The sequence below is a fragment of the Anolis carolinensis genome, chromosome 1 (genome assembly GCF_035594765.1).
Source record: "Anolis carolinensis isolate JA03-04 chromosome 1, rAnoCar3.1.pri, whole genome shotgun sequence".
Taxonomy (NCBI): Eukaryota; Metazoa; Chordata; class Lepidosauria; order Squamata; family Dactyloidae; genus Anolis; species Anolis carolinensis.
In genome coordinates, this window is record NC_085841.1 from 326942044 (window position 1) to 326954646 (window position 12603).

At 47.8% G+C, this 12603-nt stretch overlaps 1 protein-coding gene across 1 annotated transcript; it reads right to left on the reverse strand.

Moving 5' to 3' along the window:
• Positions 1-3386: 3386 nt before the first annotated feature.
• On the reverse strand, positions 3387-11119 carry nkx2-1 (NK2 homeobox 1). The gene is made up of 2 exons (XM_008102791.3): positions 10108-11119; positions 3387-5007 (listed from the first exon to the last, which is right to left on the reverse strand). Exons 1-2 carry the CDS (start codon positions 10523-10525, stop codon positions 4274-4276), a joined length of 1152 nt encoding a protein of 383 aa, XP_008100998.2. The 5' UTR covers positions 10526-11119; the 3' UTR covers positions 3387-4273.
• Positions 11120-12603: the final 1484 nt, after the last annotated feature.

Below are 12603 nucleotides of genomic sequence, written 5' to 3' on the forward strand. Positions count from 1 at the left end.
CTTTTTCACTTTCTCTCCTCTCCTTCTGGGAACAGGACGCATAGATTTTGCGCATTTCTGCAACATCTCTTGCATCTCTGGCTGGATCTACACTGCCATATAATCCAGTTTGAACTACATTACATGATCACAGGACACTAGACCCTGATCATGCAGTTCAAGGCAATGCAACCTGCATTATATGGCCTCTGCTGAAACATATGGCAACTTCTCATTGAAAAACTAAAGGCTATTATTAATAATTATTATTATTCAGTGCTAATCAATTGCTACATTTACACTTGCCTCACACAGACAAGAGTTCTTTCTCCCACACTGGACTTTTCACAGATATATAAACATCCCATGCCTAGTTTCCAACAGACTTCACACCCTCTGAGGATGCCTGCCATAGATGCAGGCCAAACGTCAGGAGAAAATGCTTCTGGAACATGGCCATATAGCCCGAAAAACTCACAGCAAACTCACACCAATGATTCCGGCCACGAAAGCCTTCGACAACACATTCTTATTTATATTATTATCATCATCATCATCATCATCATCATCATCGTTCACATTTCTTCCTTCTTTCCCGGCTTCCTGACTCCCGCCAACTACGGTTGTATAATAATGATTATGAGGACGACTAGGATGATGATAAAAACAACAACAACAACAACAACAACAACAATAACAACAAGAACAACTATCCTGTAATCTGAGGCTCTTTCTTCTTGCAGCCCGACACTGTCTTTCCAGCCCACCCTGGGCACATCTACATTGACCATTTCATATGGATTGAAGACATTTCGAAGTGTTGACCCACTCTTGAACTTTGCTTATTCTGATTGGAGGCCTTCCATAAGGATAAGCAACATGGGGGGATACAGCAGAATAGGGCCTGGTCCTGGAACTGAGGGTGCATCTACACTGTGGAGTTAATACAGTTTGACACCAAGGTTAAATTATATTATTCGAGGCTATGGAATCGCGGGAGTTGTAGTTCGACAAGGCCATTAGCCTTCTTTGCCAGCATGTGCTGGTGCCTCACTGCAACTCCTGTGATTCTGTAGCATTGAGTCATGGCTGTTAAAGTGGTGTCAAACTGCGTCAATTTCACAGTGTAGATGCATATTGGGTTGGTGCCTACCTCCACTGTGTTTAAGCCCTGCCCAGGCCTCCGCATGGTCCCAGGTGCAACTTCTATTGGCTTCCGATTTCCTTCCGCATTGCTCAGTGCAGATGGGCCCTCTGTCGCCTTGATTTCGGGAGCTGAAGTGAGCAAACTTCATAGGAAAAGGCCAAAATCGGAAATGGTTAGTGGAGTTTAAGATTATCCAACAGGCTCAGCCAGACTTCTTAAGATGTTTAAATACAAACAACTTAAAAATGCTTTCGCTGCACATGCACATTATAGTGCCATCACACCAGAAGCCACTTGCAGTTTCTCCAGTTAGGGTTCTGACACGAAAAACAACAACAGCAACCCACGGCTAAGGATACATAAGGGGAAGGAGCAGTTACCTTTCCAGGGACAGTTACCCCTCCAAATAAGAATTTTACCCCTATGAAATTTCCCTACAGTCTCCATATTTCTAGCATTGCAGTCATTGAAAATTTAGCGTATAGAAACACAAATTCTGCATTCAAAGAAAAAGGCAAACATAGCAAATTCTATTCTAGAGGCAAACCATTTTGAGCCTCCCACTCTCTGCAAAATTAGAAATTTGGAAGAGTATAGCAATATTTCAGTGGAGCAAGGCGGCCTTCAGTCTTTTCTGTCCTGCTGAGAGAAAATAACTTTTTATTTTTTATTTTTCTTCCTCCTCTAAACAGCGTGGTTTTTAGTTGACCTTAAATCCAGATTGTGCTGATCTTTTAGAAAACATTTTAACTCCTTGCTTGCTTTGTTGGCGTCCCATATAATAGTTCTTTAAATCAAGAAAAAGCGACCAAAAGATTCAAAATAGGCAGAGATTTCTCCCTGAACCACCAGTGAATTTTTCAAGAGATCCAACAAAGGTCGAGGGAGGGAAGGAAGAAAGGAGAGCGGACCGCATTGAAACCAACAGACTTCTGTAGTTCATGCAAACTACACGGCATACTTCGCTCACAATCAACTATCGTTTGATTTTGGTTGTAAATAAGATTACTGGAATTCCCTTAAAATACAATCACATAGGAAACCATTGTAGAAATTATGGGGTTTTTAGGGTTAATAAAGTTAATAAAGCTGGACATTCTTTACAAGAGTGTTGTCGAAGGCTTTCATGACCAGAATCACTGTAAGTTTTCCGGGCTGTATGGCCATGTTACAGAAGCATTATTTCCTGACGTTTCGCCTACATCCAAGGCAGGCATCCTAAGAGGTTGTGAGGTCTGTTCGAAGCTATGCAAGGGAAGTTGATATATCCCTGGAATGCCCAAGGTGGGAGAAAGAAAATTGTTTTTAAAAAAACTCTAAAATCAGGACAGTAAATAAAAAAATAACACTCTGGAAACAGACATGAAACAATCAGGGCCAGTTAACACCTCCCAACAAAGGATTCCCTAAGGCAGGAATCAGCCAGGCTCTCAAGCTGCAAGGTCTTCCAGTGCTAAGTGATTAATTGCAACATTCAAACTTTCCTCCAGCAGACAAGAGTTCTTTCTCCCACCCTGGACCTTCCACAGATATATAAACCTCACTTGCCTAGTTTCTAACTAACCTCACAACCTCTGAGGATGCCTGCCATAGATGTGGGCGAAATGTCAGGAGAGAATGCTTCGGGAACCTGGCCATACAGCCCGGAAAACTCACAGCAACGCATTCTTTACGAGAATTTGCCCCCTCCCCTTTTCACGGAGGCTGGATCTACACTTTCATATAGTGGAGTACCTGCAGTATAGACTTATACAATCCAAACTGCATTATATGTGTTTACACTGATCATATATAATGCAGTTCAATCTACGTTAGAATGTCATTGTAGATGGGACCCGTATAGTACAATCTGAACAACATTGAACTGCATTATATAGCTCTACACTGAGCACATAATGTTGTTCAAACTGCATGACATGGAAGGGTAGCCCATGTTAGTCTGTCTCTTTTTGGTTTCCCCATCCCCACCTCTCCATTAACAGGGTCTTTAAACGCTCCCTTTCGGTATTTCAACGAAGGGGTTTGCAAATATTGCTTTTCCTTGGATGAAAGACGCCGATTGGATTACCTTGTCTCTTTACTATCTCGGGCGTCAGTCGGATTAACCGGGAAATCTACGAGCCCTCCCTGAATGGTTCCTTTCGCGATAATTTCCCCTAAAATGAGCGCGGAATGACTCCCCCACGTCGAATCCCGCGTGGGTTTTGCGTGGGGAGGAGGGGTGCCGGTGGAATGACCAAAAAAAGCAAGAAGAAATACCTGTGATCTTTATAATTTATTAGAGAAGCTTTTTAGGAAGTATATTTAAAGCCAAATATATCTACATAAGTAACAAGGAAGAGAAAGAAATAGAAAGAAGGAAGGAAAGAAAGAAAGAAAAGGAGAGGTGCGCCAAGAAAGACCAAACTGGCAAGGAATTTCACGGATCTGTGGACATCCATTTAAAAAGTGGAATATTTTTTTTGTTTTGTTTTCTTGCTTTCTCTCTCTCTCTCTTTTTTTTTTAAAAAAGGTTTTGATTGGTTTGGTAGTTCGTCGCTTGATATAGATTTATATCATATGTATTTAATCAACAAAATATTCAGGAATACTAAAAACTATGAGTTTAGTCCAACCTTTTTGTTTTGACAGCATTTATACAGCTACAGCTTCACATTGAACATAAATTTGGGGGTGGGAAGAGAAAAAAGGGGGGAATGCTCTGCCGTGGGAGTCTCAGTGTCTCTCCATCCAGTGTTTTGGGAGTTTTTTTAGGGGGGTGTTCTTCGTGTGCGTGTGTGGGTCGAAGGGGAGGATGCTAACGCGTGGGGTAGGGGAACAAACACCCACCCCTTCGCCCCAACGTGGGGCCTTTTTTGTTTGAAAATCTGTACATACAAGCGTCCAGCGGGGTTCCACGCCGCGCGTGGGTCCTTCACGGAGCCTCGGGTGGGCTTCTCTCCCGACAGTGAGGCCGAGGGTTCTTCTCCAGGTGAGAAGTCTCTTTATTTGTCTCTGCCCTCCCCACGCCAAAACAAACAAAGAATATACATGTCAAAGCCGGGGAGAGCAAAAGGAGGGTCTCCCCGCGGAGGATGTGTGTTTGTTTGCGTGTGTGTTTATCAGGGGAGAGAAAGGGGCGTGGGTCCGGGTCCTGCTTGCGGCTCCTCACCAGGTCCTGCCATATAGCAAGGTGGAGCAGGACATGGCCGTCCCGTAGTCCGAGCCGGAGGAGTTCAGGTGGGAGAGGGCCGAGACCTGGCTCTGGAGGGAGGACGGGCTGCTCCCCGCGTGTTGCCCCAAGTCGGGCGACTGCCCCGCGCTGCTGGCTTGGTGGCTCTGATGCTGTCCCAGGCCGGAGCCGTTGGAGGCCACGGTGATGGCGGTGGCCGCCTGCTGCTGCTGCTGCTGCGGGTGCTGGGGGTGCTGGTGGTGGTGCTGGTGGGCCTGGAGCCCCGCGTTGGAGGGCGCGTTGGAGCCGGCCTGGCAGGGCTTGCCGTCCTTCACCAGCACCGGCACGGCCACCCGGCGAGGCGACTGCTGCTGCTGGCCCTGCTGCTGGCAGGCGGCGGCCTCCTGCTGCTGCATCTGCTGCTGGGCCGCCTTGTCCTTGGCCTGCCGCTTCATCTTGTAGCGGTGGTTCTGGAACCAGATCTTGACCTGGGTGGGCGTCAGGTGGATCATGCTGGCCAGGTGCTCCCGCTCCGGCGCCGAGAGGTACTTCTGCTGCTTGAAGCGCCGCTCCAGCTCGTAGACCTGGGCCTGCGAGAAGAGGACGCGGCGCTTGCGGCGGGGGGTGCTCTGGAGAGGGGCCCCCATGCTCTTGCCCATCTCGCCCAGCGAGCCCAGGCCGCCCATGCCGCCCATGTTCATCCCCGACGAGGGGCCCATGAAGCGGGAGACTGCAAGACACAACAGCCCGGAAAGACAGGGGTTAGGCATCCACAGATACTGAGAGACAGTCAGTAACTGTAAACAAATATTTCCTCTCGGGTTGGAGTTAGTATAAGATTAGGGGTAGAGTAAGGGTTGGGGTTGGATCAAGAGTTAGGGTCAGAGTTCGGGTAAAATTAGGGCCAGGGTAAGATTAGAGTAAGATCGGTGTTAGTGTTAAAGTTAGGTATAATAAAAATAATACAGTAGAGTCTCACTTATCCAACATAAACGGGCAGGCAGAACGTTGGATAAGCAAATATGTTGGATAATAGGGATTAAGGAAAAGCCAATTAAACATCAAATTAGGTTATGATTTTACAAATTAAGCACCCAAACATCATGTTATACAACAAATTTGACAGAAAAAGTAGTTCAATACGAAATAATGCTATGTAGTAATTACTGTTTATTTACGAATTTAGCACCAAAATATCACGATTTATTGAAAACATCGACTACAAAAATGCGTTGGATAATCTAGAAAGTTGGATAAGCAAGTGTTGGATAAGTGGGACTCTACTGTAATAATAATAATAATAACAACAACAACTTCTTTATGTTTATATCTCGCCGCCATCTCCCAGCTTACATGGGGACCAAGCACAGCATCAGGGCCATAGACAGAAAAAAAAAATCGGGCGGGGAGGGGGAGGGGTGGAAACTTTTTTTTTTGTGAATCATGAAGAGTAGTTCCATAACGCAAAATAATTTAGAAATTAGGCTCCATTGATAAACTTCATTGGACACTCAAGAAAGATAAACTTCAGTGGACACTCACGAGGATTTGGTTAACCAGTTAAAATTCACGAGTAAACCAGTTTTTTAAAAAACAGAAATTTTTCGGGGGGGGGGGGGGGCTACAGCCTCTTGGCTACAGCCCTGCCCAGTATACAACACAATTTACCAGCTAAGGCACAATTGAAAACATAATAAATAATATAACATAAGCAATCTAATTAAAACAATTAAAAATAGGAGTGTATAAAAACATCCTGTACCAAAAACCAACCTCAACAACCTGTAAATCATGAATATGCTGGGCATGCATAACTCTTTTTAGGTATAAACAATTTTATTATACTTCCTCTAGGGTTAGAGTTAGGTATAACTTTTTAGGCATAATTATTTGTATTACAATAAATACCTCCATTATTATTATTATTATTATATTTATTTCTATCCTGCCCTTCTCATCCCGAAGGAGACTCAGGGTGGCTCAAAACAAAGGCACTAGCCGATGCCTTGAACACATATCAATATAAAACAACATATATTTTAAAATCACATAATTAAAACACACCGGTTAAAACAATTACTTAAAATCATACAGTCTGAAAACATATGCCAGGAGCCGTTCCATTTGTCACCTGTAGTGTTTATTATTGCACTGACATATCAATTGTTGCACTGGGAACCACTGTGCATACGCTTGGTCCCACAACCAGGATTTAACTTTCTTCCTGAAGGTCAGGAGGGAGGGGATTGATCTCATTTCCTTTAGAGTTAGAGTTAGGGTTCGACATAGCCTAACATTAGGGTTAGAGGCAGGGTTAGAATTAGAGTACCATTAAAGTAAGATTAGGGTTAGAGTTAGGTAAAATTAAGGTTAGGGTAACATTAGATTCATATGAGTGTTATAGTGAGGGTTTTGGAAACAGTGAGGGTTATGGCCAGAAGACCCAACTCTTTCCAGGATCGGATCCTGCCCCCAGGACTCCGAGCTGGAATCCAGATTGCTGGATCCTTATTTGAAGGGGGAACATGAGGGAACAAGGCATCAGTCCTCTTCCCGCCACTTTCTCCCCGCTTTTTTTTCACAAACACTAAGACCGCTCAGATCGAATAAAAATACTTCCTTTAGTCTCACCAGAGTCACCTCTACCCCTCACAAAAAAAACCCTCGAAAAATTAGGGAAAATCTTGCACCCTCTCTAAACCAGATTTCAAAAATGGGAGGTTGTTTAGGGAAGTTCGGATCCGTAGGTTGGAATTCGGCAGACCTCTCCGCTATTCCCAGGGCCTCCAACAAAATTTCCAGTAAAAACCAAAGTAAAAATGAAAACTAGCGACGAGGAAAGTCCGAATTAAAAAAGAAAACCATTTTGCTGAATTAAATACGCCATGTATTGCATCCTTCCCTATTTATGTACACACATCCATACATGTGGGAGCATTTAAGAATCAAAAACTAAACTCTGAGAACAATACTTTTTAGGCCTCCCTACTCCGAGTGCTTTTGGAACAATGTCTTTGCAGTCCCAGCATTTTGGGGGGAAATGTATACATGTCCGTGTCTCACAACTTCGCACATATGGTAGTCGCTGCACAGGTGCATCAGCTACCATATGCCCGCATTTCATAGAGACCACGAAGAAGAAACAAATCTTCTCAGTTCTTCTTCTCCCACGATCCCCGGAATGTGGTTGCCCTATTGGCCATTGGGGAGACCCATCCTGTCCTTTGGCAGAAGCCAAGACTGCTTCTTGGAATGGAATGAAAATAACACCAAAGGAAAAAACGGGAAAGGGAAAAAAGACACGGAAAAAGTGTCTAGATCAACTTCATGTACCCCCTTGTTGTTCTATTGACCACCAGAGCAGCCCGTCCCGTCCTTTGGCCAAAACAAAGATGGAACCGGGGTTGGGAACGCGAAAAAGGAGAAGGAGGAATTTTTTGTGTGTCAGGAGCAACTTGACTTGAGGAACTGCAAGTCGCTTCCTTGTGAGAGAATTGGCCGTCTGCAAGGACGTTACCAAGGGGACACCCGGATGTTTCACCATCCTGTGGGGGGCTTCTCTCATGTCCCGGCATCAGGCGCTGGAGCTGACAGACGGGAGCTCACACTGCTCCTCGGATTAAATCGCCGCAGAGGGCTCCGCGAGGAAATGTGTGTGTAATTCACCTCAACTTCATGCAACCTCCTGGTGGTCCTATTGACCATTCTTCCCTTTGGCCAGAGCCAGAACAAAGCAGAAGACTCAACAACGGCTTCTTGGAAAGGGATGAAAATAACACCAAAGGAAAAAGGAAAAGAGAAAGGAAAATGGTGTGTGTGTGAATGAGGTTAGGGTGGGAACCCCTGATCAACTTCGTGCACAGTCCTGGTTGCCTGATGGACAATCTCGTCCATCTGGCCAAAACCAAGGCTGCCCATCTTGTCCTTTGGCCAAAGCCAGGACTGAGCCCAAGTGTCCACTAGAAGAAGGGCAGGAACTTTTTGGAAAGAGTGAAAATAACACTAAAGGAAAAAGGAGGGAAGAGAAACAGATCCATTTCAAGCAACCTCCTGGATCCCCAATTGATAACCATATTTGATAGTTTCAGTATACTCAGGAGTTGTTTTTTTTTGGGGGGGGGCTGTGTCAGAAACGACTTGCAAGTCGTTTCTGGTGTGGGAGAATTGGCAGTCTACAAGGACCTTCCCTATGGGGTACCCAGAGGCTTCTCTCATGTCCCCGCATGGAGAGCTGGAGCTGGCAGAAGGAGCTCGCCCGCTCTCCCCATTGGAACCACTGACCTATTGGTCAGCAGTCCTGTCGACACAAAGGTTTAACCCATTGAGCCACGGGGGCTCCAAAGCCAGGACTGAGCTGAGCTGAAGTGTCCAAAAAGGGCAGCAACTTTTTGGAAAGAGTGAAAATAACACTAAGAAAGAAGAGGAGAAGGGGGAAAGCGCGCGGGGGGGGGGGGGGTTGTTAGGGAGAGAAACAGATTAACTTCAAGCAACTTCCTGGCTGCCGGGTTGATAATAATATTTGAGAGTTCTAGTATACACAAGTTGCAGGCTGCAAGTCAATTTCCTGCATCCTCCTGCTTGCCTGATGGATAATCAGGGCTGCCCATCTTGTCCTTTGGCCAAAGTGAGTGTGGAGAAGAGCACAACACACACCACCGATTACAATGCAGCCTGAGCCCTGCCGCATGCACAATGGAAGACCTTCTTATAGCAATGCCAGAGGCACTCCAAGTGGCCAGCTTCTGGTCAAAGGACATTTAATTTATGCAAAGTTTTTAACTTTGTGTTTTAAAATATATTACAACTGTACGGAGACGACTAAACGACTGAGCAGGAGCAGTACCCTCGGTTCAGTTCTAACACAATAAATAAAATAAATTCGACCTTTTGGCCAGAGTCAGAACAAAGCAGAAGACTCAACCACGGTTTCTTGGAAAGGGATGAAAATCACACCAAAGGAAAAGGGAGTAGAGAAAGGAGAATGGGGGGGGGGGTGAGTGGGGGGGGTCAACTTCGTGCACTTTCCTGGTTGCCTGATGGACAATCGGGGCTGCCCTTCTCTCCTTTGGCCAAAGCCAGGACTGAGCCCAAGTGTCCACTAGAAGAAGGGCAGGGACTTCTTTTTGGAAAGAGTGAAAATAACACTAAAGAAAGAAGAGGAGGAGAAGGGAAAAAGGAGGGAGGGGAGGGAAAAACAGATCAACTTCAAGCAACCTCCTGGCTGCCCGATTGAGAAACACATTTGTTGGTTTTAGCATACTCAAGAGTTGAGGTCTTGTCTTTTTTTATTGGACGCCTATACTTTTTGTGGCTCGTGTCAGGAGCGACTTGAGAAACTGCAAGTCGCTTCTGCTGGGAGAGAATTGGCCGTCTGCAAGGACGGTGCCCAGGGAATGTTTGATGTTTTACCACCCTTGTGGGAGACTTCTCTCATGTCCCCGCATGGGGAGCTGGAGCTGATAGAGGGAGCTCACCCTGTTCTCCCCTTTTTGACACCCCCCCACACACACACACCTGTGGGTCAGCAGTCCTGCTGGCACAAGGATGTAACCCATTGCACCAGGGGGGCTCCTTACTCACGAGTTGAGGTCTTGTATTTTTTGTTGGAAGCCTATACTTTTTTGTGGCTTCGTAAGGCTGCCAACACCATCCTTTGGCCAAAGAAGCGCTCCTTGGAAAGAAGTGACATTAACAGGGAAGAAAAGAGGGGGAGAAGGTCCAGATCCCCTCCTGATGGTGGCCCTTCCCCGCTCCAACCGGGCCCAGAGGGGGCAAGGCATGGCCAAGGAGGTCCTACCCCCCCCCCCCAAGGACCCCTGAAGGGACTTACTGGTGGAGAAGCGGGGGTCGGGGTTGGCCCCGTACCATCCGGGCCCGGCGGCGGCGGCGGCGCCGTTGCGCATGGAGTCCTGGTAGGGCGGCAGCTCGCCCATGTTCCCGTTGCAGTAGCCCCCCATGGCGGCGGCGGCGGCTGCGGCGGCGGCGGCGGAGTGGGGCAGCTGGGGCACCCCGGCGGCGGCGGCGGCCGTCATGTGGTAGGCGGCAGCGGCGGCGGCGGCGGCGGAGACGGAGGAGGTCCCGTTGTGGCCCCCCATGGGGTGCTGCTGCATGCCCGGCTGGCCCACCTGCGAGGGCCGGTACGCCCCCAGGTTGCTGCCCTCCATGGCCACCTTCTTGTAGCTCTCCTCCAAGGGGCTCAGGATGTCAGACACTGAGAAAGGAGTCGTATGTTTGGGGCTCATCGACATGATGCGGCGGCTGGGGGGAAAGAGGAGGGAGAAAAAGGGAAAGGGGAGGCAAAACTCTCTCTCTCTCTCTCCCCACTCTCTCTCTCTCTCCTGGTTTTTTTTTTGGGTGCCAAATATTCTGGTGGGTTGCCTCCAACGCCGAGACGTAAGCGAGTGGCCCAAGTCCGCCTTAATTGGGTGGAGTGGCGGCTCGGCGCTGCCTTGGGTTTGTTTTAGCCCGGCGCCAGGTTTTAGGCGGCCACCAGAGGCGGGGCGTCGGCGCTAAAGCAACAAGACAATAGAAGCCCGCATCTGGCCCCCGATCATTAGCCTACATGCTGATGAGGAGGAGGATGGCAAGGTAAACACCTTCTCCGGCTTGTTGGGGGTTTCCCCCCCTTCCAAATTTTAAAGTTACTCTTCTTTCTTCCTACCCCCCCCCCCCCCGCGCCTCCTTCTATCCCGAATTAGAAATGTTCTCTCCATCCCACCCTCGATGAGTCCATTTTGTATGTCTCTTGTTAAGGTTGGGATTTGGGAAAGGCAAAAAAGAGGTGCAAAGAAAGTTGGGAAGGGAATTATTTCTCTTTTTTTCTTTGCCGTCTCCCCCCCCCCCACACCCCAGTGAAGGTTCGAAGGAGAGGGGCCTATTCCAATCCCCCCCCATATACATGCACCCCCCTCTGCTCCACACACGAACACACACAACACACACTCATCCGCCCACCGCCCGTCCTCCTCCTCCTACCTCAGTCTGAACGAGGAAGGTCAGGAATGAAGAAATGGATTGGTGGTAGTAGTGGGGGGGCGCCCTCTCCCCCTCCCTCCCTCCCTCCCTCCCCCGCTCTCCCTTTCCCTCCGCCTTCCTCCTTTCCCCTCCCCCCCTTTTAGGAAGCCTGAGAGGAAGAGAAAGAACCCTCTCCCCGCGAGAGAGAGACCCAGGATGGAGGGTTCAAGCAGAAGCTAAGTTGGCAGCCATGCCGCCTTTCGCTAGACATTGGAGGGATCAGACAGAGAGAGAGAGGGGGGGGGGGAGAAGAGAGAGAGAGAGAGAGAGAGAGAATGAGAGAGAGAGGCAAAGAAGGATGTAGCGTCTTGAGCAAAGTCCCTGTGTCCTGGCAGGGCGGCTGAGAGGGCTCCTACTATACGCATGCATTCTATAGGCTGCAGAGAAACCATTGACACCCACAAGCATGTGTACAGTATCAACAGAAAGGAGGAAAGCATGAAAATGAACACAATCTAGCTACCAATATTTTTTTAAAAAATCTAAAATCAGGACAGAAAATAAAGAACAACACTCTGAAAACAGGGGAATTCCAGACATGAAACAACCAGGGCCAACTAACACCTCCCAACAAAAGATTCCCCCATTCAGGAATCACCCAGGCCTTGAAGCTGCAAGGCCCTTCAATGCTAATCAAGGTAATTCATTGCAACATACACACTTTTCTCCAGCAGACAAGAGTTCTTTCTCCCAGCCTGGACATGTCATAGATATATAAACTTCCCTTGCCTAGTTTCCATTATACCTCAACAACCTCCGAGGATGATTGCCATAGATGTGGGCGAAACGTCAGGAGAGAATGCTCCTGGAACATGACCATAGAGCCCGGAAAACACACAGCAACTCCAGCCTATCGGAAGCGTATGTTATCCCAGGCTCTAAACGCATCCCCCCTCCCAGAAATGCTTCTCTCTTTTTGCCACAAACACGCCATCGTTTTAGTCCAGGCAATAAATAATGATAATGATGATGATAATAACTATTGTTTGAAAAGGCGGGGGTAAGGAAAGGGCCATTCTATCCGGTGGATAAATACACTGAAAGCGAATACGAGCTCGCTCGGGAGTTTCCCAACGAGAGTTACGCCTCTCTCTCCTCCGGGCCACGTCGGAGGCTTCCAACAGTAGCCTCGAACGCTTTATTTATGAGTTGGAAACGCCGCTGAATCGGGGGAAATGTGGGGGGGGGGGGGGCGGAGAGGGGAGAAAGGGCGTGAGGTCACCACCCCTCCGGCGAAGAACGGGGCCTTTCACTTCCTAATATCCCGCTCAGCCTCATTGCGGCCTAGGCGTTGATGTCCAGAGAAAAGGGA